The sequence below is a fragment of the Pseudopipra pipra genome, chromosome Z (assembly GCF_036250125.1).
Source record: "Pseudopipra pipra isolate bDixPip1 chromosome Z, bDixPip1.hap1, whole genome shotgun sequence".
Lineage (NCBI taxonomy): Eukaryota > Metazoa > Chordata > Aves > Passeriformes > Pipridae > Pseudopipra > Pseudopipra pipra.
The window spans coordinates 32,685,881-32,712,875 of record NC_087581.1 but is presented as its reverse complement, the minus strand read 5'-3'; the positions used below and the strand labels follow the sequence as shown (position 1 = coordinate 32,712,875).

The 26,995-nt window shown below is 36.6% G+C and overlaps 1 protein-coding gene and 1 long non-coding RNA gene across 14 annotated transcripts in view; one reads left to right on the top strand and one right to left on the bottom strand.

Annotated features, from left to right (window-relative positions):
* Nucleotides 1-370: 370 nt before the first annotated feature.
* On the top strand, nucleotides 371-24,207 carry LOC135407024 (uncharacterized). The gene is made up of 3 exons (XR_010426645.1): nucleotides 371-551; nucleotides 22,192-22,291; nucleotides 24,049-24,207. It is a non-coding gene; the product is annotated as an uncharacterized LOC135407024 (long non-coding RNA).
* CNTLN (centlein) overlaps nucleotides 1,307-26,995 on the bottom strand; it is a 197,996-nt gene continuing 172,307 nt past the window's right edge. For 9 of the 13 annotated variants that reach the window (XM_064641688.1, XM_064641692.1, XM_064641686.1 and 6 more), the window contains 4 exons: nucleotides 11,224-11,409; nucleotides 9,880-9,957; nucleotides 5,674-5,764; nucleotides 1,307-1,549 (listed from right to left, as the gene is read on the bottom strand). In XM_064641688.1, coding sequence (XP_064497758.1) covers nucleotides 1,500-1,549; nucleotides 5,674-5,764; nucleotides 9,880-9,957; nucleotides 11,224-11,409 — 405 coding nt within the window. In that variant the 3' untranslated portion in view covers nucleotides 1,307-1,499. Of the gene's footprint in view, nucleotides 1,550-1,802; nucleotides 5,765-9,879; nucleotides 9,958-11,223; nucleotides 11,410-17,975; nucleotides 18,395-26,995 lie in introns of those variants that run through there. The other 4 variants (XM_064641689.1, XM_064641699.1, XR_010426643.1 and 1 more) reach the window with 3 other exon arrangements.

Below are 26,995 nucleotides of genomic sequence, written 5' to 3'. Positions count from 1 at the left end.
GCACAGAGATCAGCTATTGCTGCCCGAGGGACGGGTCTGTCTGACACAGCACTTCAGGGGCTGCAGTAATCAAATGTTCCAGCCTGGCTGAGTGGGGGTCCCGCACAGGCCGCTCACGGCAGCCAGCACTGAGCCCATTTTTTGTGAAAGTTTGCCATCTAGAGGCCATATCAGGAAGCACCAGCATAGAAAACTACCTTAATAAAAGAAAAACGGACTAAGTGGCTTTTCTGGTTGCTCGTAGGTACAGTTAGTTCAAAACAGCACTGCATTTAATATGGAAATATCATCTTGAAAGCCTTGAGCTAATGCTTCTCCCTAAACCAGAATCAGTTCTTCATGAAATTTGTAAGATGCATGTGTAATGAGCCTGGTTCTAGTGTAAGGGGATTTTTAAAATATTCATAAAACAACATCAAAATAATTAATTTTAATCCTTTTACAGAAATAAAAGTTTTCGAGAGGCCATCTCTTCTGCTGGTGGAGTAAAGATCAAATCAGCAGTAAAAACAAGTATGTTCATTGTACACAGAATTCCACACTTGTGAAAGGTAAAAATTTGTTCTCTTTGTAATATCACCCTTTTTATTCTCCTTACAAAAATATCTCAAACTATACGTTTGGGGTTTTTTTCTCTGAAAAAATGCTGACTGATATTTTCATTTTCATTTGTGTTTATCAAATTAGAGAAGTTGAATGAAAATACCATTAAAATACCTTTAAAAGATTAAGAAAGATCTTGACAGATATTTGGCAATCTTTCCAGCAAAGTTTTCAGAAAGACTAGCAGTGTTATAATTTCAGGAACACCTGTGAATAAATCTGGCTTCAGTGGGTTTAAGGATTTTGTTTTGCTCTCTGTCCTCAGATGAAGTAGATAATTGGGTTCTGCACCATTCACTGCTCTTGTTTACTCTTGGGTCAAGAAAAGACGTCTCGCCATACCCAGTTGCCCAGGAGATACAGCAATTTGCAGGGCCAGTAAAGCAAGATGTGTAAGTTTTGAGAAAAAAGTAGTAGGCTGAGAAGTTCTCTCCTTTTGAGACGTATTTTCTACGTGAATTAGCATTTACACCAAGACACTCTGTAAATCCTACTTCTACTGTTCTGGTTAGTACAACCAGGTGTTACTTAGGTGCATTTTGTGCTTTCAAAATTGTATAGATGTATATTAGTCATAACAAAGACATTTTCTCTCTACAAAGCCTGCACTAGTGTTCACTGCCAATGCATTTAAAGAAAAATAATTTTGAACTTTGCATTGATTTGAAGCAATTTCTGTCTTCAGGAATCAAATACCACACTGTTTCCTAATTGGAATTTAATTAATTCTTCTTGTTCAACAATTAATTAGTTCATAGTTTCTATGTCTGTATTGAACACGCATATTGACAGTTCTTTATGTGAAGAGGAAAGACACACTTTGCAAAGATAGGTCTTAGCAATATCATAGAGTTTGCTTCATGAGAGAACTGTACTCTTCTACCAGTTTCTTCTTCTCATTTAATTTTTCCAGTATGACATCCATTAAGTGTGAGGCAAAAGGAAACTGAAAAAGAAACATAGTAAGAAAAATGATCATTGGACTTCATTTTCCTCATGTGAAAGACATTTATTAAATATCTTTAAACTATCAGATAACACTTAGTTCTGACAATTACCACACACAGACGTATCTGATCTTTAAAGTTCATCTGCTCGGTTAGTGTCTGAAAATTTGCTCTCTATCATAAAAATGATATAAAAGCAGAGTAAAATGAAAAAAGATAAACTCCTTATTGAACAATTCATGCTTTACTGACCATGTTAATGATGTAAACTGCAGTACCAGCATCTCTGTCATTTCTCTTCAATCAGCTGATCAATAAAAGGTTACAGTCACCTCTAGGGCATGCAGAAATAGTAGTATATGAGTGTATGTTCACTACTCTCAGGAGGATGAGACAGAACTACCAGTATAATTTTCAGTGCTGTGTCAATTGCCTTAGACTCACACATGAAAACTTGTATAATAAACAAACAAACAAAGACCCAAACCCCCAAACTACCCCCACCACCAAAACACCAAAATAAAACAAAACCAAAAAAAAAAATCCCCAAACACAAACCCACAAAAAAACACTCAAAGCAAAATAAAACCTCAAACCTCCAAGTGCATGAATTGGAATATGCCACAAACGTCTGCCTCTCTAAAACATGATACCAAAACATTGTAGCCTGCAGAAGAGGAGACTGAGGGAAGACCTCATTGCAGTCATGACTTCCTCATGAGGGGAAGAGGAGAGGCAGGCAGTGATCTCTTCTCTGTGGTGACCAGTGACGGAACCCAAGGGAATGGCCTGAAGTTGTGTCAGGGGAGGTTTAGGTTGGATATTAGAAAAAGGTTCTTCACCCAGAGGGTGTTTGGGCACTGGAACAGGCTCCTCAGGGAAGTGGTCATAGCACCAAGCCTTCCAGAGTTCAAGAAGTGTTTGGATGATACTCTCAAGCACATGGTGTGACTCTTGGGGATGGTCCTGTGTAGGGCTAAGAGTTTGACTTGACGATTTTTGTGGGTCCCTTCCAACTCTGAATATTCTGTGATTCTGTGATTCTGTGATATCTACAGAGAAAAATGAAACCCTCTTTTCTAACTCCTCTGTATAAGAGTTGTATTTGCATAACTGATGCCTTAAAAGAAAGATATTTGGTATATTTTTCAGTGTCATCTCCTTAATGCTTAAGGGCTTTTCTTTCACAGTCTTGATGTGTCAGTTCACTGTTTGCTGGGAAGTATTTTTAAAGGTGGTATAGAACACTGGTAATGGCAGCACCACTCAGAGTGGCCAGTGCTGTGCCACAGAGGAGAGCAAGGCAGTTTTCGTTCACTGTCGAAAAGTCTCTATCAGCTTCACAGAGCTCGGTCAGCTTCCTTGAACTCCTGGAGAGACCAGTGGTGACTGAGGGATCAGCCTCACACCAGCAGTTAACAGCTTTTTCTCATATCAGAAGGAGAGAGAATTTTACCTTAATAAGGCCACCAGAAAAAAATTTGGTAAAATATAGCATTTGGTGAAACAAGCCAATCACCTGCTTGTGCTTTTCACAACTGTAGTTGAATGCAATACTTTTTCATCTAGAATTCCTGTCTAGTTCAGTGTTGCTGCCCTGATTTTATTTTTTCACTTTTTTATTCCATTTTAAAGAGAAAATTGTATAGTACCTACACCAGATGGAGTACTGCCTGTTTCCTATTTATATGAAACAAAAATTACAAAAGAAACAAATAAAAAACCCAGACATAAAAGTACATAAAATACAAATGCTGATGTAATGTGTGAACTGATATACAGATATGAATCTCTATACTGATATTTGTAATTACTAACAAGTCAGAAAAAAAGTCTAAAATGGTAGCAAGGAAAATCTTATCAATAGCAATCATCCATTGTGAAGTGTCTATAATGGCAATTCTGTATGTTGCTGAACAGTCACTTTGTAGTTACAGAAAAAGGACAATAATACACATTATTTCCCTTTTCTACAGGAAATGGAGTTTTAAAGGGCTGGTACTTCTGGCCAGACATGTCTCCATCTGTCATAAATAACTTATGCCTATGGTAAGAATTTTCTAGTAGTCATCTACACCTGTCAGTTTTCTCCTGTGTGCTATTGTGATGACTTTTGGGGGAATAGAGGGATCGAATTCACTGAGCACAAATCTATTCAGCGTAATATAAGACATAATCTTACCTGACATTCTGTGAGACTTATTTGCTATCATGCTTTAAAAACACAGATTCCAGCATCCTGTTCACTCTAATTGCTCTCTCTCTTTGTCTAAATATGTTTTCTACGAGAACACTATATCATTACTTCAAAGTCTCTAATTCTTCTGGCCTAGCTTGACTTCATTCATTTCTGATAGATTTCACCTCCTTAATGTTGTACCTGAGATGAATGGTTTCTTATTGATGTCTCTGGCTCATATAATTCTAGCTAAATTTTATTGCTGATCACTTCTCTCTGTGGCTTCCACGTGATAGCAAAGTGATATTTCAAGAACCCTTTCCATTTAAATGACTCATTTAAATCAAGAGCATTTGGAAGTGGAACATTATGTCATTCTTTCAACATTTGTTGTTTTCAGAGAAAGTGCTGTATGGTTCTATCTGGTTTTCTTTCTATACAGACACCCAGAACTGGATGATCTTTAGAGTCTTCACCTTTAATAGAAGCCTGTAAGATTTACTTTTAATGATGGCTCTGTAATTATACAGGGAAGCTTTCCTTTACATTTTTCTCTAGAACTTCACAACTTTTGAAGATGTCTCTATTTATCTCAGCTTCCAAACCTGCCATGTGCTTGGGGAAGGCTTTGGAAGTTCAGTGAGTGCTAAGTGCACACCTAAAGAGTCAAAACTTGTTTATACCACGATAGTTAGATATTTTAATACATAATAGTACTTCTTTCAAATGCTTTATAATTATCTGTGCCACAATCCATCTAACTGAATGGGCAGTGATCCTAAATCAGTACATTATGGTAGGCTTTAACAGAAGCAGTATTTAATTGACTTGTATAAATTCACAGCATTTGAAAGCGCAAGCTTTAAATCCACTACCTGTGTATTTAAAGAATTTTATTTATTTATACATCTTTCCAGATTTACAGATTCATTCTTTGATACTAGAAAGTCATATGAATGAAAGGCATATTTCTTACACAACTTATTAGACAGATACCTTGGTGTATGGATATATGTAAGGTAACATGATCCTAAAAAGTCAGAAATGGTGACAGTTAATTCTGTTTCTCTCACCTATTTATTCTGACCTTAAGTTTGCTTCTTTTGGATATCCCTTCTGTGAAAAACAAACTAGTAATACTTATCGACCTTACACCACATGACTGAGTCTCCCTCAACACAAGTGTATAAATATACACATATTTTCCCGTGAAAAGACTTATAATGAATGCAAGGCAACGTTGTTGTTCTGATGAGACATAGTGTCTCCATTCGCAGAGTGTAGCATTACTTGTCTTCTGCTTTACAAAATCTAAAATGTGCTATCATAAAAATAAAGGTATTTAAATTTTAGAGTACATAAATTAGTGGTTACAACTATTTTAAATCTCCCCATATGGATCATCAGTATAATACACTTGCCCAAGAAAACTATTCAAATGCACTGCAGAGCTGATTTAAATTGAAGTAAGTGAACCACAAAAAAATAATCTGAAATAAAACTAGAAACTCAGACCAATAACCAAAGCCTCCTAATTTCACCATAAAATAAAAGTCAAAGTTAAAAAAAAATAAATTAGAGAAATGCTTCACTTCATTGTTGTTCCTGACTTCTTTGTTCTTATTCCGCTTTGTGATGACTGTATATACATGATTATATAAAGATGTGTGGGCCCATCTGTATTCTTATTCTGAGTAATCAAGCCAATTTCTCCTCGTTTTCAGTTCAGAACAAGTGATGTAACATGGTTTTGCTTGTGTGTATGAGATAAAACACAGATTTATACTGCAGTGGATTGTCAATGCACAGGACTAAGCTCTTACTCTCATAGTGAGAACAAAATCATGGTTACTTTCTGATGATCTGATATCAATGCCAGTGGTGCCCACAATATGGTTTAGACTACGCTGGTGCTGCTTTTTAAGGTGTAGGTACTTGAAATACCTGGTGATGAGTTGCAGTGGTGAGTGTGTGCAGCTGCTTGTGCACGGGTCAATATGTGGGTGTGATCAGAGGACAGGCAGTGAGTAGACACCTGTTCAAAGAAAAGACAGACTGGAGACAGTCTAATGAAAGCAAAGCAGGTGAGTTCCAACTGGAAGAATTTGAAAGGAAACAATCATAGCTGTAGGTGTCCATTCCCAGATGACAGCAACACAAATCTGTATTGGGAAGCCAGTGCAAATCCTAAAAAGGGGCTGGGGAAAATCCCTACTGATGATTAGTGAACATACGGTTCCAAAACCTGTTCTAGAAATGGGTTACATACATACTTACAGAATGCCCACAGAACAGAGGGAAGGGAGCCTTTGTGGAAGTTTTCACCATTGGAATATGATATTTAGATTCATAATGAAGTCAAAAGAGTAAAGATTTTACTAGGCAGCTTTGTTTATGTGATATCCCTAGGAGTACATGAGAAGGGAGAGAAGGCAAGCAGATCTCATAGGGACATACTAAATCAATGCTGTCATTTGCTTCACTGAAGTTAGATAGATGTTTGCATTTTACTAAAAAATAGTTCTTGAAGACTTCAGGCAGCAATCTGGGTTGGGCTAACATGCTGTACTCACATACGAAATTATTAATGGATTGTTCTGAGATGATGTTCCTTACAATCAGTCACAATGAATGAAAGCTGAGAGTGGTATAAGAAATCATGTTTAAGTTACATGAAATAAAAGTCATCCTCTTGCTTTAGCTATGTAAGTTTCCTATGATGAGAAAAAAATAGAGAAGACTGCTATTTTGTTTGGGGATTTTTGGGGTGTGTGTTTATAATTGTAAAAAGAGAGAGCTACATTCAACTAATAAGACACACACACACACAGACGTAAGGGATAAAGTGGGTAAAAGCCCCACCACTTGCCTTGCAAGCACTAAACGCACAAACATATTGAGATAACCATATTTGTTCCCTCCCAGATACCATAAACCATTGAAAGCTGAAAAGTCTATATCATCATACCTCTCCCAACTTCTCCTGAGCTCAAATAGTAATGCATAATGAGTCTGATGCCTCTACTCATATTCAGGTAGCAGCTATCTGCATGCACGCATGTGAAGCCTCTCTACATTCAGGTTCTTCATAGGCAAGCGAACCATTTTCTTTTTATCCTAATGGCAATTATTAAGATGATTTATTTTTATTCTTTAGTGAAAACACTCTAGGGTGTTACCATATAAATACAGAAAAGCAACAGAAAAAAACCACTTCTTGGCCATTCAAATGTAGATTTAGACAGTAAGTGATTTTTCCCAGCTCTGCCAAATTCATAACATGACTGTACTTTCATATTATATGATCTGTATTTACGTAATAACATCCCAATGTAGAGATGTCTCTTTCAAATCATAAGCTTCTTAGTAGTGGTATAATTTCTTGACATGTGTTTCTATAGTAGTCGATAAAATAAAGACACAAACTCTGACTGGTGCCTGTGAGTGCCAGGAATGCAAAAATATTTATCATTAAAAATATTAATATTCTTATAAAGCTGACAGATATTAGACATTTTCAAGTCATAAGAGTATGGAAAATAAAGGTACAGATGAAGTGAAAATTGAGGTGTGCTATCCTTTATCATTGCACTTTAGGAAAATCTATAAAATGACAGTAAAAAGCAACTAGTGCTTCCCTCAGTCCCCCCCAAAATTCTAATGCAGCAGTAAAATGGCGTATGTCAGTAATAAAAATAAAACGTCTATGACATTTTAAATGTTATCGTACTGTCACAGTGGAATAAAATTAGTTTGAAGAATGATCTAAAGGGATATGATGCAGTTCATTATGTATAACAGCAATAGCAGCAGTTTCCCAGTGTTCATAAAAGTTTCTCCATTAAATTTACCTCCAGTCAATAATTAGGAGTCCACAAATAAACCTAGGCAATTAAATCAATACTGCTGGGCAATTATGTTCCAAAGTCCTGGCTCAATGGCACAAATAGACACTATATCAAACTGCAGTGTTAGGAGATCTGATGCACTTTTCAACAGAACCTTTACTCAGAAAAACAGAAAAGGGCAATCCTGCATCTTTGTTCAAGATTGCAAATGGTACACAGTTTGCCAACATGTAACACTAAGTAGCCAGTCTGTTAAGAGCAAAGTCTGACAGAAAGCTTACATTTCAGCATGAGCTTTAGTTTTCTGATCAGAAAAATTACCAAAGCTTACTAAAAGAAACCACAACCAAGCTCTACAAGATACGAGTAAAGCATTTTAAAGGGCATAGAGCTCTTCCATGAGCTGCTCCCAAATACAGAGGAATAAATCTTAACAATTTCCATCTATGTGCCTTAACATGTACAGAAATGAAAAGCACAGCTGGCTGCTCCTAAAAAGCACTATAATCCTCTCACAATTCTAAAAATGGGCTGCTTGCCACAAAATTATTTGCACCCTCAGTGTTCCTCCTAAGGAACCCACAAGGTGGAGCAAAAATCACTGAAAATCACAATTACTTGTACACAAACTTACACAGCTAAGAGCAATGAGCTCTTCTATCCCTAGTTGACATCTGCAATCCTAATATAGCTTGTTTCATAGTCAATAATTCCTTCACTCTCCATGCCCTGGTTTTTGCTGTCTGTCTATAGCAGATAAAGAGAAGTGATAAAATTCTGCTATGAAGTTTTTAGTGATTTACCAAAGAATGATAGCAAAAGATAGAGCAAGAAGTCTTCATTGTATTCCATAAATCTGATTCCTGCTTTAGAGCTCGTAATATGTACAAAATCTTAAATGTATAGATTTTGAAAAAAATTCTTAAAATTAAGGCAATTAAATGAATATAAATAATTGTGCTTTTACTGCTGAGTTTCATGAGGTTTAATTAAAATGCCAGTATATCTGACAAAGCCAGTAAAAGCACACTGATATTTCCATCTCCTCTGCTGCAGCAATTACACAGTCTTAATGGCAGTAAGTTTTGATAATGAAAGAGGGAAAACCTGTCATTTCTTAAAATCTGGTCACAAGATACAATCTAGACACAAAAGCTGTTCAGGATAAAATGTATGATGTGTATGTTCCCCTGAAATGGCTTTCAAAATATTTTCAATCATTTGCATTCTTAACTGTTATTAACTACATTGCTAATGGACCCATGCTAGTGAATATGCATTAGGAACACTGTATTTATAAATCAAATTTTATTTCCTTTCAGACATCAGCTACCCATCATCTAAATAAAGGAGACAACTAAAAATATAATGGAAAAGTTTCAAGAGTCGGTATATGTTGTCAGTGATGTCCAAACAAAAACTGACTATGGCTACAAAAGCTGGGCTCTCACCTGCCAATAAACTGCCCTTGATCACTTACAAGAGGGGAGCATCCCAGCAGATTCTGTGTGTATTAAAAAAAAAGACTTGAAAGAGAAGAAAAAGTATCACACAGGTCACAGCAGCAGTCTCAATGGACCCCGCAGGGATTTCTACTAGTCTCAGACTTGTCATCCTCTATGCAGCTTTCCTCTCTGCCCAGAAAATGTCGATAGGAAAATGTTTGAGGGGCCTCTGGTGGAAATTTTTTCATTCTTTCTGCATTGACAGGATGCCAAATCAATATTTACTTCCCACTAACAAGCTGCTCGAGGTCTCAGTAGAAAATATTGTAGAGAATGCGAGAAGACACGATAATAAACAGCTGTCTGGCTATGAGGAAAACATGAATTGACTAGAAACAGGTCCGCAGTAAAAGGTCATCGAAACCCATGAACTCCTCAGGTGTCCATAACAACTAGTAACTTTAAAGGCACATAAAAAAAAGTCTCTTTTTCCTAAGAGGTATGAGAGAATGGATCATTTTCACTCTAGCAAGCAGTACACACTGTTTCAATAATTCAATTAACATTTGCCAAGATCTGTGCTGGTTTTCTCCAGCATTGTTTCACTGGTTTCAGCTGTTAAGTTATCACAAATCCTAGAGTAACATTTCTTCAGTTTTATGCAGTGACTCTTCCTTTAAAAGAAATAAAAACAAAACGCTACGAAACAAGGATTTCACATTGCCTTATCACAATATAGTTTGGGACCATCAATGGCAACATAATAACAAATGCAATGTATTAATTACAACCTAAAAACACTTAGCTACTCAGAGTACAAAATTATAATTCATTAAGGGAAGATATAAATTGAGCACCTGTGCTTCTGTAAGTTTCTGTATACGCTGCAGCCATTCTTTATCTTTTTCAAATTCCATTTTTGTCTTTGCTGTTTCCTAAAAAATAGAAACACATAAGAAACAACAAAGGAAATGTGTAATTGGGTATACATTAAATAAAAAGCATGTGGAAGTGGGAACTATGCTTGCAAAATTAGTTATCTGAAGCATATCCACCAAGTATCAGTGCTCTGTTAAATTTATAAACCCACCCTTGTCTGTGCATGCCCCTAAAAACGTGCGTGGCACGCTCTCTTTATATGAATACACAGGTGTATGTGTGATCTACGTCTAAATTCTATGAGTTCAACATAACAGTGCCTGGAATATGTAGTGTATGTGTAGTGCAAATTCATCACCTGTGCTTTAAATTTGTTTTCTATTTATAGTGAAGTATATTTGTGTTTTAACATGTATGCACAGTGGCGACTACGACAAAAGACAAAGGATGTAGAAATTACTCTGAGAATGAGGTAAGTATGGAACAATTCTGCCAAAGAGAATCGCTTTACAGGGCATATATGTATAAATGTTAGTAAACAGGGCAGGGATCAGTCCATTATATTTGTATTCATGAATGTAATCCATATCAGTGCATACACATATCATGCACTGCTGTTTAACCAACGTGAAAACTCTCTTTTGTGGCTTCTTTAATATAAAGCTCCAATAAGATTAAATCTAAGTCATCACCAGAGTACTGTTACAGGCCAATAATGGTCAACTCCTAGACACTTATTAAAGCAACTGTACGGGCTTTTTCATGTATTATTTGATCAGTCCTAAATAAATATGGATAAGAAATCCTATTACTGTATCTATTTAATAGAGGGTGATTTGATGAAACACTATCACATATTTCATAGTAAAATGTATGATAGAATCAACAAAAAAAGGCAATGGATTTCCCCAGAAACCATCTGTCTACCAGAAATACCTTTAATAGGTATCACAATTCAAGAAAGGAAGCATCAACGAAATCAATCTGTCACAGCAAGACGCATTCTAATTTTGTTTTCATTAACATGGAAGTCTATTTATAATGTACAGCCCTGCCAAATAGTCTCATGAAAAAGGAAAATACCGTCTCTACATCCACATGCTCAAAACAGTATATTTATATTTGTGCATGCCTGAAGTCTTGCCACCTTATGAGTCTCTAACCTGACCTTATTATTTAAATTAAATCGTTCTGTGATTTATGTGCTAGATGCTGCCCAATGAAATTTCAGTCTTTACCTGGAAATCCTTTTCCTCAAGAATGGAAATATACAGCATCTTCTCATCTAGCTCCTTTTTACTGATGTCCTTAAAATAACTTACCTCCTCGTCTTCTACATCTAGTATCTCCTCAAGATCAGTTGTTGAAACATTAAGGATAGATGCTGCCAACTGAACAGACTCTTGGGAAAGACAGTTTTTACATGTTTTCATCTTGCCCACTTTTTTTGCCTTTTTGATTTTTGTTCTCAGCTCTTGTATGCTGTGCTGTAACTCTCTGCTGAGAGTCTAGAAGACACAAGCAAAAAAATATTCCACTGTAATTTTTCTTATAGTACAAAACATATGGAAAAAGCAGTATCATTTAGCCTAAGCTCCTTTAGATAGGAATTATCTTCATTCTCTCTTATTGGTTCAACAGAATATGTGTTGGAATACTAAATAACACGCTATTTACAACACAAAATATGAATTAATACAACAAAACAAAAATGTTCTTAAATATAAGTATGTTTTTATATGTCTTTAGCAAAATAACTACACTCATAATGCCATCAGAAGTAAGACAAAGCAGATTCCACAGAATCAATCAAAATCCTTTCCCAATGCAGTCTATCAGAAATGTTCTTGAAATAAAAAGAGAAATGTCAGGCTTTACTGCAGTCAAATTGAGATTTTTTTTAAAGCTTATTGATACCTCACTGCATGCAGAAACACCAGTACATCTCTTTATTCAAAACATGAAATTTTGGTTCCCACCAAGACAAGGTAATTCAAAAGTATCCTGGCTTCTTCCCGATATAATTTCCACAATTTAAATCATCACAGTAGCGGTAATCCACTACTGATATGCAGCACAACCTTGGAAAACACAAGTCCACAGTATTCAAGGCTTGCATAAGAGAGTTGCATTCTCTATGCAGCTGGCCCTACCAATGGCCTGGCCAGGCCAGGCAGTCTCTTTGCAAGAGTGCTCTTTGCAGATAGTAGCTGTTTTATACAGATACCACTGAGATGCCAGACCAGAACCATGGCTCTGACAAGGTATGAAGCAGAGGTTCTAACAGAAGCCTCAATTTTACCTCCCCTTTCTGCTGCTGAAGATACGACTAAAAATTGTACTTGCAGTTAAAGGGAAAGAAGAAATCCAGCAGGCCTGAGGCCACTCTCCTTTGTTTATTTCAAAGTAGAATAAAATAAACAGCACGAAACATCCTGCTGAAAAGACTTCGTTGATCTGAATGAAACCTGAATGGAATCCCAACCTGATTTTGGCTTTTGTTCCCCAACACCACACAAGTACCAAGCTTCAATAGTACTTTCCACAGATGAACATGAACCAAACTGTACAAAAAAGAACCAATGTTTCAAGTTCCTACCTCTCCTATACCTTCTCTGGTTCTGTGAAATAACACTAAGCATTAGTATAAATCATCAGTTGTATAACAGAAGTGATTTTGTTTTAATATTTATGCAACTACAAAAAAAGCATTTTGTCAAAAGCTGAAGAAGAGAATTTTATTTAAAAATTGTTGACTGAGAAACAAGAGCAGTAACTCATTGTCAGAAGATCCTCCTAGCATATTCAACTTCCATGACTCAAGCAGAACTGTGACTGTCAACACAGACACCTTGGCTGAGTTTAAAATGAGAGAATAAGGTTTTCTTTTGATCGTCCTATGTGGGGCCCATCTTATTAAGCTATATCTCACCAGTAGCTGATTAACTCCTGAAAATTCTTTTTCTGCAGAATGCCTTCATCTCATAGAAATTGACTGCAGAATTATGAAGCCTGTTTATTGGTATTTTGGGTAAAGTACCCTATAGCCTCTAGCGTATTCAAAACACAGTCATTAAAGAGCATTTGCTGATATATTTCAAAGAAAGCACATCTGATCCCAAGATTTGTTTATGTTTGCCTACCACTTCCCAAATTCACAGTTTTCTGTATTTAATAAAATTTAATTCATAAAAATAAAAATACCCTACCACAAATATGGGGAGAGGAGGTACAATGAAATTTTTCTGATTTTCTGATCGAAGTGTGGGTCCCTCCACCTACAGTATTTCCAATAAACTGTTTTGTACATAGATGTGCAGAGTTGAGAGGAATGAAGCAAGGAGCTAGGGCACTGTGGATCAAGCTCATAGAAGGAAATAGACTAGGAGAAGAGGGAGCCCCAAATAGAAAAGCATGCACTATGAAAAAAATACAGTTAAATCACATGTTTTTGTAGCATGTGGAATGGTCCAACAGCGAAGTGGCTCCTGCAACATGTAGGAGACATATTTGACAATGGAAAAATAAATTCAACTCCACTTTTTCAATCAAATTGAATCAGCTTCCCAAGTTTTAAAAGATCTCTTTTAGACATAAGTGACGTCTAGAAGATGCACATTTGTATCCTGATGAAAAGAGGAAATGTAAATTAGAAAATCAAACTATCAAGGAAATAAACTGCAAAGCCACTACAAATAATGATAAATAGCTCAGCACAGACAAAAAGCATGATAATAAACAAAATTAAACATTCACTTGAATGCCTTAGACAACATACAAACATTGCCAGGCAATAGTCATTCAATATTATTAGACAAATATTATTGGTGTATCCAAAGTTCATGATGAATGAACAAGCTGATAGCAGCAGTGAAATCCAGAAACTGCAACTCCACTGTGACTGCCTTTTAGTCCACAGTTCCAGAAAAGAAGGTACCAGAAAGACACTGAAGAATCTGTTACAGTAATTTTAAAGAAAAGAAAAACAAACAAACAAACAAGCAAAAAACCAAAACAAATTAACCCCCAACAAAGAAACCAAAACCCAACAACAAAACCCAACCAAAAAAAAACCTACAAAAAAAACTAAAACAAGAAAAAAAAAGAAAGAAGAAAAAGGAAGTTTAAACAAAAATCAGAGAGAAAATTACAACTAATAGATTTTGATATGCAAGCACACACTTTATATATAATCACAGTAGATCATACTTATGGAGGACTTGGACTTCAAGTCCTTTTTCCCTCACGCAGTTCTAATACACTAAAGCATATGTAAAACACAAACCATATGTGAAAAATAAGACTACTTTATGGATTTTCAAATTGGACTGTGACAGACTAGCTATTTTTGAACCTCCTTCCTTCATGTTATTAGGCTGTAATAATGTTTTTATATACATTTTTTCACTGGATAAGTGCCTTAAAAATTTTAAGATGCCTTTTCTGTTTATATTTTCTTATCTGACATATACTAATGTATTCATATGCTAAATTCTTTACTTATTATTAGTGATTATATGTCAGTTCATCCTCCAATACAGAAATGCTCAGTGTCAAGTCACACAGCTCTTAGAAACTGAGTTAGGAAGATCCATTTCCAAACCGAAAATTACAAAAACTTAAGAGTTAAGCCACAGAGGTGTTGTTGGAGAGTATACTGAAGCCAGTATAATATCGTTCTTTGATTACAAAATTGATCCAATGCATTACGGTGCTAAGTGTAGGATTTTGAATGAAAAAATTTTCTCCTGTGCTTTTAAAAACAGTTTATGTTTAAACTTACAAGCATACATAGGTGATACAAATCTCCCTGCAAGGAAATCAATGCAGTATATGATTTTGGTACTATATTGATGCATAACAATGCCTTTATTAGTACTAGTAATACTAGGATTGATATTTTCTCTGTTTTTCTTTGGTGTCAAATCTAGGGGATATTTTGTTAGTAAAGCCATTTTCCCAACTTAGATGTTACCATCAGAGTTGTTCCTGTGGGACACACTTAGCTGCTACCAGGCAAATAGAATAGGAATTTCTGAGTAATTCCTAAAACAAATCTACAACACATTTTGTTAGACCAGTGCAATCACTACTGATCTGACTAGAAAAAAAATCAGCTTAAAATTCTAACAGCATGACCTTAAAGTTCCCAGCCCTTTTTAATCAGTAGCAATTGTTGAATCATCTACTAACTCCATATGGGAATACAGTATATATTACATATGCTGGTTTGCATAGAGTTCTGAAATATCTCCCTTATAAGGCTTTCTACTTTATTTTCACAACGCAAAATATTCATTCTTAAGCTAATATATTGTTTCCAATTTTGGCCTCCCTATGTAATCACTTAGCACTGTATCTTTTGCCAGTTTTGAGATGTATAAAGACAAAGATCTTTTTTCAATTAAAAGGTAATATTTAAACACTCAAAGAAGCCATGGTGATACAAAGACCATGACAGCACACTATTAATAAGGTCTTTACATCCCAAAACACTGACACTCGTTGATCCTGGAATTGACACAATTTGATCAATGGCCCCAAGTAATGTCATATGACTGAGTCAACACCTAAAATTTTTCCTGTAATTACCATGTTAGTTTACACACTCTATTGTTGTTGTTTGTAGCATAATAAAACTTAATGCCCCTAAGACAAACCAAAGTCTGATGCTAGATAGCACTGACACTATATATGGCCAGATTTCAGTCTTGCATTGGTGCAGATCTCATGGCAGGGGCCATGGCTCACATGAGTGATGGATAATTTTAAACTTTACGGTGTATTGTACAATAGTAATAACAGTGTGCTGGGTCCGGCTGAGATCACAGAATCACAGAATCATGAAGGTTGGAAGAGACCTCAAGGATCACCCAGTCCAACTATCAACCCAGCACCACCATAATCACCTCTTAACCATACCCCCAAGTGCCATATCCATATGCCTCTTGAACACTCCAGAGCAACTCCCTGGGCAACTTATTCCAATGCTTAGCCACTTTTTAAGTGAAATGTTTTTTTCTAATGTCTAATCTGCACCTACCTGGTGCAACTTAAGGCCATTTCCTCTGGTCCTTTCACTTGATATGGCAGAAGAGACTGACCCCCACCTCACTACAATCTCCTTTTAGGTAGTTGTAGAGAGCAGTGAGGTTCCCTCCTGAGCCTTCTTTTCTCCAGACTAAACACCCCCAACTCCCTCCTCATCAGACTTGTGCTCCAGAGCCATCAACAGCACGTTGCCTTTCTCTGGACATGCTCCAACACCTACCTCAATGTCCTTTTTGAAGTTAGGGGCCCAAAACTGAACACAGTACTCATCAGTGCCAAGTACAGCAGCACTATCATTTCCCTACAGCAGGACAATCACTGGACTCACTATGCTTGGTACCGGCCAAGATGCCACTGTGGCCTTCCTTGGCCTCCTGGCACTGCTGGCTCATGTTCAGCCACTGTCAACCGGCACCCTCAAGTCTGTTTCTGCTGAGAAGATCTCAAGACACTCTTCCCTAAACCTGTAGCATTATTGCACAGAATTGGTGTGACCCAAGGGCAGGACCCAGCCCTTCGATGTATTGAACCTCATACTATTGGCCTCGGCCCATGAATCCAGCCTGTCCACATGTTCCTGCCCTCCAGAAGATCAATATTCCCACCAAACTTGGTGTCATACGTAGAGTGACTGAGGGTGCCCTCAATCCCCTAGTCCAGATTAACATATTAGTTAACATATTAAACAGAACTGTTAATGAGCCCTGGGGAACACCCACGAGTGACAGGCCACCAGCTGGATGCAACTCCATTTTACCACCCCTCTCTGGGCCCAGCCGTCCAGTCAGCTTTTCACCCAGTGAACAGTGCACCTGTCCAAGATGTAGGTTGCCTATTTCTCCATGAGAATGCTGTGGGAGATGGTGTCCAGCATTTTACTGAAGTCTAGATAGACAACATCCACAGCCTTTCCCCCATCGACTAAGTGGGTCACTTGGACATAGAAGAAGATCAGGTTGGTCAAGCAGGATCTGTCTTTCGTAAACCCCTGCTGGCTGTGCCTGATCCCCAGGTTTTCCTGCATGTGCTCTGTGATGGCACTCAGGGTGATCAGCGCTGTGACCTTCCATGGAACTGAGGTCAGGCTGATAGTCTTGTAGTTCCCTGGTTCCTCCTTCCCACCCTTCTTGTAGATGGGCATTACACTTGCTAATTTCCAGTCCACTGGGTTAACCGGGATTGGGTGGTAAATGACTGGAAGTGACTTGGCAGGCTCTTTCGCCAGCTTCCTCATTGCTTTCGGGTGTGGGCCCACAGACTTGTTGGTGTCTAACTGGCATAGCAGCTCACTAACCATTTTCTCCTGGATTACTGGGGCTTCACTCAGCTCCCTATGACTAACTTCAAACTCTGGGAGCTGGGTAGCCTGAGGACAACTGGTTTTGGTATTAAAGAGTGAGGCAAAGAAGGCACTAAGTATACCAGTCTTCTCCTTATTCCCTAACGGTACGTTACTTGCTGCATCCAGCAGAGGCTGGAGAGTCTCCTTAGCCCTCCTTCTGCTGCCAATGTATTTATAGAAACTTTTTTTGTCATCTTTAACCACAGTGGCCAAAGTAAGTTTCAATTTGGCTTTGGCCCCTTTAATTTTCTCCCTACACACCTCACAACATCTGGTCCCCCTTAAGTTACCTACCCATCCTTCCAGAGGTGATACGTTCTCTTTTTATCCCTGAGTTCAAGCCTAAATTCTCTGTTTAACAAGGCCAGTCTTTTTCCCCACTGGCTTGTCATACAGCAAATGGAGATGCAGTTAATCATCTTCTAGCAGCTTGTATAGTGCAGTGTTTGGGATTTGTAACTAAACCAGTGTTGATAACACACCAGTCATTGCTGAGCAGCACTGGCACAACATCAGGACCTTCTGTTTTCCCACTCTGTCACCTCAGCAAGAGGGCTGGGGATGCACTCAACACAGGGAGGGAACACAGCTGGGACAGCTGACCCCAGGTGACCAAAGGAACATTTCATACCATACAGTATTTTGCTCAACAATAAAAACTGAGGGGGATGGTGATATGTCTGTCAGGTGGCCACTGCTCAGAGACTGGGTATTGACCTACATCTCTTGGGGTTTTATTCCCATTTCCTTCCCTTATTAAACTCCTTATCCACACACAAGTTTTCTCACTTTTGCTCTTCCTGTTTTCTCCCTAGTCTCACTGAGGGAAGGGAGTGAGCAGGGAATGTACAAACAACCATGTAGTAAAGTTTAGCTGCTGGCCAAGGTCAACCAACCACAAATGTATAGAAGAGTATAACACACAGAACAATTCTATAGATAGTATTTTGTGTGTAGTTCAATGTGAAAGTGCTTTTAGATACAAGTAATGCATTCTTAGGAACTCCTCTGTTTTGTAAATTAGAGTAGTATATGGATGTGGCCCAGAGCATTAAACCAAAAAAGAAGTGGAAAATCTTTTCTGATGCAATGTTAGTTTCCTAAAGAAACAAAAGGATTGTGAAGATGTAGCTGTTTGTGAACAAGATCTGAATTCACAGAATTGAATGCTGAGCTTAAAGAACTCTATTTTGTGGTAGAAGAGCTATTGCCGGCCTAAGGTTAGGGCAGATCCTAGTGATGCAAAAGCCTGAGAAAACATTACTGCCCCAAGTACCTCATAATCAACAAGACAAAACAGAATGAATGCACAAAATGACACAAAGAGATGATGTCATGCAGCTGAAATAAGAATTCAATGAAAATATAGTTATTTGTTCCTTACTGTCCCTCAAAAAATGACTTTTAAAATACCTTTGGTAATAATGTTTAAACTGATCTCACAGCATGATTCAAAACTCTTCTTTAGTAATTTAATTTTTAATATATGTTATTTAATATATATTTATATATGTTATTTAAGTTACCTCAGCTAGCTCCTTCACTTGAAAAAACACATCTTCTAGGCATAAACTTTTTTTTTATCAGAAAAAGGGCAAGAGTGTACACAAGAAATAAAGATAGACCACTGCAATAGACTTGTCTGGCCAAGGGTTATAACATGCACCATTCTGATCCATGGGAATGAGTCAGCCTCAGGAGGCTGACTTAATTCTTATGATCCCCAGAGATCACATGTGATTTTAGAGACTCCAGTAGATGCCTTCTAAGTAGAGTGTAAAGATGTACAGGACGTATAGACCAGTCTTACCTTCCTCCGCCAAGCTCAGTATTCAGTAGTGACCAAGAGTTCTATTACCAAATATTAAAGTGCTAATATCATCATTTTACCAATGTCACACAGGTCACATTTATAATGTGGTGAGTTGGTTTTATTTACCTATCTGCAGTTACAGTTTCTGCAGTAGTTCTAAAATTTATGAACATTCATATTCAAACTATGTGTCTCAGCTCTTTGCTTGTGCATATCTGGAGGAATTAAGATAGGATTTTATTATCTTTTCATTTAATAATAAAGAAACAAGCTGTTGAATGTGTTAAATCCCCCCCAAAATAAAAAAGATAATACATACTGTAAAGCTAGGTATCAGACTGACATATATGACTTAAAATAAACAGTCCTATGTTGATTGGCACTGAGAATAGTGTTCACAACTTCACAGAGATAAGTGGAAGATGAAAGAATGCATCGTGTGGAAGAAATGTCTCACCTGATGACCTGTAAGAATTTCATTACACATAAAAATTGAAAAATTGCAGTATGTATGTAAAAAAATAATGTGATATTGTAGTTGCATTACAACGTGATTTTCCACATCAATTAATACAGGCAAACCTGAACACACATGAGCATAACTAAGGATTCAACAGGCAAGATCTGAAAAATTAATTGAAGTAATTTAAAATATTACCAGCCTCTTCGACCCTAGTGGCAAAAGCTAACTCCAGTTTGCAGTCCAACATCCCAGCCCAACCTTGCCTTCTCCATGGCTCTGAGCTATGGATGACAGACTGTGAACTAGAAAACGTGAATTCAGTAACATTCCAAACCCAACTATCACAAGAACATCTGCAAAAGTGTAGACAAATTTGCACAGTATTGTTTTTCGACTACTAAAGCTAAACCACAGCTTCTCTGTCAAAACCCTAGAGTCATAAAGTATAAAAAGGGCATGACGATTTCAGTATTTGCACACAAAATGTAGGTTCCTGGCACTTAGAACTGCAGACCCCAAAAACCCAGTTAAAATGGTATAAGGATAATAAGGTACAATGACAGAAATTAGTAACTGTGTTGCATAAAATTTGATAATCAGGCAAGATTTGAATTTGTATAACTATGCTGGCTTAAGTTGTGTTATTCCTCCTTGCCCTTATGAGAACAGAGGAGTGAAAGTCTCCCTTGGCTGGCTTCCCATTTCTCCAAAATACCTTTGCTACCAATCTCATCCCACACACTCTATCAAAACATCATTCCTTCTGGATTCAAAACAATTGAAAACAAAGGTTTCTTTATAATCATTTATTTCTGAGTACAAAATTGAGAATGTCCTTTTGACTGCATTTTCTTAACCATCTCCAGGTGCAGGAAACCACAGGGAAGAATACTGAAAATATTTCAACCTATATTTTATATTTATAAGAAAAAGAAATTGAATACACTGTGCTATGTTCTAAAAAATAGTTCAATTTATTTACAAATGCATAGAGAAAAGTGACTTTAGTCATGAACAGTTTTTAATTTTAGATTGTCTTCAAAACAAAGCATATTTAAACAAAGATCTAGCAATGGACTTACTCTGGCCAATTACAATGTATTTTATATTTCAGTTGAAAAGTATACAATATATACTTAAGAGTATACATACTCATTTTAAAATTCACTTTGTGAATAAAAATTAAGGGGGTTTGTATTACTGGTCAGCTTTTTCTCTTTTTCTTTTCTAATCCTCTTTTGATAACTGTTTAGCCATCACACTTTATTTTATGCCTGAAATCTTGTCTTAAAAATATGTTTCTTCTCATAGTGTTCTTTGTCATCATGGCTAGGCTTCACGAATGAAGATTTAGGAAGGCTCTACACACGTTTGTTACAAGCACGCTGGTGGCTTATGAGGCCAATACGAGACAGACATATCCTATTCCAAGTGTTTGTAATATCTTTAGATACAACAAAGTCCATCTTATTGCTAGATATCTCATTTACAGAACATACAGCGGGTACTGTAAGTATATATGAGGGACATATGGTCATATATAATTTTACAGCTTTAGAGTTATCCAATCTCTCCTGTACGCTAAGCTTTAAGACTGTTAAAAACTTAAATTGTAGACCCAAATGTTTTCAGACTGATGCTGGTTTTTAAGTTTCAGTAAATACTCCATAGTTTTCATTGTACTGTTGCTAAATTTTCAACACAATTACCATGTTTTGTGACCTATAACAGGGAAAAAAAATAATAGTTTTCATTATAGCAGAGAATGAGTTGAAATACGTATAATCAGCATGGGATGACGGGCAGAATATTTCTGTCAAAATATATTGGTTTCTCAAATTCAGCACAGTTGTACCGGACATAGCAAAAAAAGATATTTAGGGCAGACCAAGAAATACTGAGGTGAAGCAACACTCCAAAGGTCACATAGCAGGTCAGTGACCAAGATGTGAAGAGCACTGTGATTTCCTGACACTCAGTTCAGTGTCTTAATTTATGCAATCTTTCTGCAGAAACACACAAAAAACTATAAGAACTATAAATCAGATGCTCTGTGTAAGACCACTGCACTGCTGAAACAAATGTGTCTGAAACCTAATTTAAGAGTTCAGCTCTGGCATTAAACTCTTAAAAAAAATGGTTAAAAGATAAAACTTATCAACTGTGCTTTCTAAAAATACTGTAATTTTATGATTCTGTCCTCCTAGAGCTCTTCTCTGTACCTCTCTTGGCATTTACCTTGCGGAATCTCCTTAAGTCCCAACTTTCTGAATTACTGTGGAGACTTCACATGACTCAGTATATGAGTACTTTCTGTTCACCCTCCTTCAGCTCACTTTCTTAGCAATCTGGTCAACATACATTACACAACTATATCTACATGAACACTTAAGTACATAATTACTGGAGACCTTTCTCCTCCTTTCCAAGTTTTGCTGCTTTTCCTGTTATTTTGCCAAAAGGCTATCTAACCACTTAAAGCCCAGAGCCTTTAGCATGTACTCATATGTCCATTCCTCAAGTATTCCAGTTACCCCTTTTTCCAGTCAACATTGTTTTCTGTCTTTTAGACACCAAACTGGCTACTACCTCTAAAACCCGCATCTTTCTATGTCCAACAGAGAGCTGAGTCAGAGCTTTAAAAAGAAGTCTCTCCAATCCATTTAAAGGAATCCCAGGTGGATCTAGACCCTTTCAAGAAGTGCAGTGCAGAGTCTCCAGGTAGCTCCCAGATGATCCTGCTTGTCTCATTCTCTGTTAAACTTACGTGGGTTTTTTCCTTGAGGCTGAAAAGGATTTTTTTTTGCAAGTTGGTTTAAACCGTTTCCTGTTCAGCTCAAGTTTGTTGGATCTGTTCACACACTATCTACCATTACAGAGTTATGGTTTGTGAGAATGGTGCTCATGCACTGTAAGAAAAATGAAAATAGCACTAATATCAACAAAATCACCTATGCAAGTCAGACATGCATAAACTTTCCATGAGACATACATGTGCAACTACAAAAACCTGACATACCTTAAAATTTCATTACATAGATTGAATAATTTAAATCAACATCACTAAATCCTTGTTATATAAAAAGTAGGGTATAAAAACATTCAATATATTTTAAGCTACATCTGTTATGGTCTTTACGTATCATAGTCAAAAACCAAAGTGAGGTCCTATCCTTCTAAGTCTAAGGAGCAAAGAAAAAGTAGAGTAAGAAAAAGCTTTTCAAAATCTTTCTCTTTATTCTTCCTTTATATTTATCAAGATTTTATCCACTAAGACATCTACATTATATTTTGTTCCTGGCACACTGTATGCATCACTAACCATATGCCTTCTGTAAACTGTAAGAATTCATTCACTTCATTCATTAAAATTCACAAGGCCTATTATTCTGTTTACAGTCTAATAGATATTCACTGTCACTATTCAGGCCTCTGATTCAATTTGCCTAAATCCCAGATGCAGAGTAATCCTGATGGAGATTAGCTTAATTTATCACCAATTTCTTCTCAGAACCAAGAAAGGTTGGTATTTCATAATAAAAGCTGTGTTTCTCCTTTTTTCCTGAAGTAGCACACATAGTGAAAAAAGAAGCAATAAATGCCTAATTTTTTTTTTAATGGTGATATTTTCTCAGTTACACAGATTTTGCATATAGAACACCATCTTTTAAGGTATGTATTCTGCAAATAAGACTACTGATTCTCATCATATTGGAACACATCCCTGAAACCAAGTATTATCTTGATTCTGACTGAACACGGATTGGCAGACTTATCTTCTACTCCACACAATACAAAATAATTACTCTGGGTATACTTTTCTGGGTAAAGTGTTGACAGTTTGGAGTGTAATAAATGAAATATACTTATCTTTTGGCTTTCAAGTGTTCCCAGTGGGGAAAATTTTCTAGCAACTTGAAGTCATATTAAAGGTGTCCACTTCCAAATCAAAACTGACAGTGCTGATTTATATGATACTATCTGCTGTTGTTTGTAAAATGTCCCTGTGACTCACTAAAGAAACCTTTGTTTGGTCAAATAACACTGCCAATTACTAAATTTTACAACTACCTATGATGCAGTTGGTTTTTTTTTTTTCAGATAAATAAACAAATGGTTATTGTGCATCTGATCTGGGTAGCCATATAAAAAAATATGTTCTGCATATCCTGGGCCTGCAAGGAACTGGAGCAGTAGTACTGTCACAGTTTGAGAATACATTCAGCAACAGAAATGCTCTATGAAGAATATTTCTTACTGGCTCACCATAACTGGAGAATTCTGAGAGTCCCCTGCAAGGATTTCCATCTATCCAAAGAACTGACTCTCTGGCTGGCAGTACAGGCACTAGCAGTGCACTTGTGTTGCTCTCATGTTATAAAGGAGCTGACAAAACCCAACAGAATATTTCCCAAATATTCATGCCTCCCAACCCAACTACCAATTATGTCTAATTTTTTAATTTTCTTTTTTTTTAGATAAAGAGCAAATAGGACATCATCTGCATATGGCCATTCTGAGAAGAATATGTTTCCTAGCAATGCTCTACCTTCACCAACACAGAACTGCTCAAGAGAAATAGACAATGATGGTAAATAACAGGAATTTGCCAAATAAAGGAAATTTTTAAAGTGAAAGTGGCCAGTCATGAATTACTTATTCTTTGCAACAGGAAGAAATTTCATGTAACATTTTCAACTAGCACTGACAGTAAGGGCAGTACCAGCATCTCCAGCCTGTAAGGCTGTCCCTGTTCTGACTCTCTGTGGTACACAAAAGCTGGTGTTCTGGGTTTTCAAAAGGTTAACTGAATTTTCATGAATTAGCTCACAACTTACCCATATAACACCTATGATGACATTTCCTAAATGGCGTAGGGAGGGAGCTTCCTAAGGCAGAAATGAGCAATGAGGCTCATTCAGGGGTGGAACTTTTTAACAGAAGTGTTAACTTACCTATTATTTACAGCCCAAGATAGCAGTGAGAAATAGTTGTGCCAAAACAGATGCCAGTATTCAAGATAAACTGCAGGAAGGTAAGCGAGACTGACATATATTGGGATATAAGGTAAACTGACTGAATGGCAAATAACTGTCAGAACATTACTTGGCCAAGCAGAGGTGAAGTAAGTCCACTGACACATGTGGCTGCCCACAGCTGTATGCCAAACAACAGAGAGAGGGGGAAATGCACCTAGCTTAAGCCCTGCTCTCAGTAGCCAAAATGAGGGCATATGTCTTAAGAGGGTGAGGGCTAGATCCCCACGTAGATCCATTAAGCTTGCCAAGTAAACTGCTGTGGGTCTTGATTTTGGCAGTCAATTTCTATTACATGGTTGTACTGGAGACCTATCAAGAACAATGCCAGAACATACCAGATGTGCACTGTGCTGCAGTTAGTATCCTCTGTAGAAAGCACACAAGTCCCAAATGACAGAGGCACTAAGTGAGAAATGCACTTAGATAATTTCGAAGCATTCAGCTGCCATCACCTATTTATTACAGCCAGAGCTGAATATAGATGCCTAATCAAAACATCTTCCTCAAGGTCATAAAAGCTCTGATATTCTCATACTCAGGTGGCATCATCACTGCAGATTAACCTTTCAAAACAAGTTTTACTCATGCACAAGTTGAATGGGACAGACAACACTATTGAGTCTTGAGTTTACAAGGTCTCTAACAGCAACATACAGTCAAAGTCTAGCTAAGCAAAAAAACCCAAACTACATTAATGTAGGAAAACAGAATTCATGCAGAATTTTGGACAGTTTCATAGCAAACTAACATGCTGTACCAAATTTTCAATAGACATCCAGTGAAGCATTCTAATAGTAGTTTTTTAACTTTATCCAATGGCTGTTTTCTGCATGAGTTCTCAGAGGTACTGCAAACACAACAAAGAACATTTTGCTCCAGTTGCTGTGCTGTACATAACTGGCAAGATCCACCTGATAGTGATCTGATAGTGCAACACATGTTATAGAAAATCCTGAACAATGACAGACCGTAGAAATTGAGTGAATGACTCAAAGAGAATTTATGGTGCTGATGGAATGTAGATGGGATAAAAATGTGCAGCTTAAAAAAGGCATCTGAAGTATTGTCAGAACCACCTGGTCTCTTGTACAGGTAGTTTGCATTCTTCTGTAATCAAAATGTTTCATTGAGCCTAGTTAACATTATACTTACAGCCTTACTTGTATTATTATTTTGCAGTCTTCATAAATGCCATGGACAAATTTTATCAGGATTTGAATTTTGTGATAATACTTAATAATCAAGATTAGCTCTGATCTTTACAAAACTCTAAAGACACCTATATTTTAAGATTTACTTTTCAGATCAACTGCATGGGCTATTTTTAATCCATTTAACATATTATTGCCATTGCATAGCATACATTTTTTATCTGAACATCTTAATAGTAGGTCAGACATCTTAAAAACCAGTATATTAAAATTAATAGTAACATTTATCAACTGCCTTTTACCACCTTCCAGAAAATAAATCAGATTTATTCAATGAAATTTAGTTTCCATAAAAGCATTCTAAGAAGTATAACTATAATCTTATGCTTTAATATTTTAATAATTGAATTTCATATCAGATTTTCAGTATTTTACCCAGAAATGAGGTTAGGCTAATGAACCTAAAATACTGCCTTTTCTGAATATTGACTCAATAGTATCCTTCTTTTAGATTCAAGGCAGTGTTGTAACATATATACCCTAACTTTGAATATTTATTCAAAAGGAGGACCAGCAAGAGAATTAACCAGCAAACTTGTTAGCTATAAAAATTCTCAATTTAAGAATACTAATTTTTTTAATAAAATGTTTAAAATCTTCCCTTGGCTACTAAAAGACTGGGGATATTGTAATATCTTCATATAACATTAGCCTACTTCATTCCAGACACAGAAAAGAAATATTCATGCAAGACCTCTATCTTTATACAGTTACAATTTTTTTTATCTAATATAGATTGTATGCACCCTGTAATAGCTACCTTATTAATAGTACATTTTTAAATACTGCTCGTTTATTATTGTTCTTGTCTTGCTACCCACAGATATCTTCTTGATTTCTTTAGTCTCTTCTCCATCCTTTATAGTCTATTATTGCTCATATTTTCAGGTTATTATCTATAATTCATTTCCAATTCCTTTATATTGCCTTTTTATTTCTAAATATTTTGTTAACTTTCCTATTAAGCTGAAATAGATATTTATAAGGAGCTACTCTCTAATTATGGAACTGTGGTTTTTTGGTTACTTAATAAACTGTTACACTCCAAAATTTCTATTCATATTTCCTACTAGCCTATATCTTCCTCATACAGCTTTGGAGAAATGAACTGCTCTGAATCGACCTATTTTAGATGCCCTGTTAGTTCCCACTGAAAGCAATTCAAGACATAACAT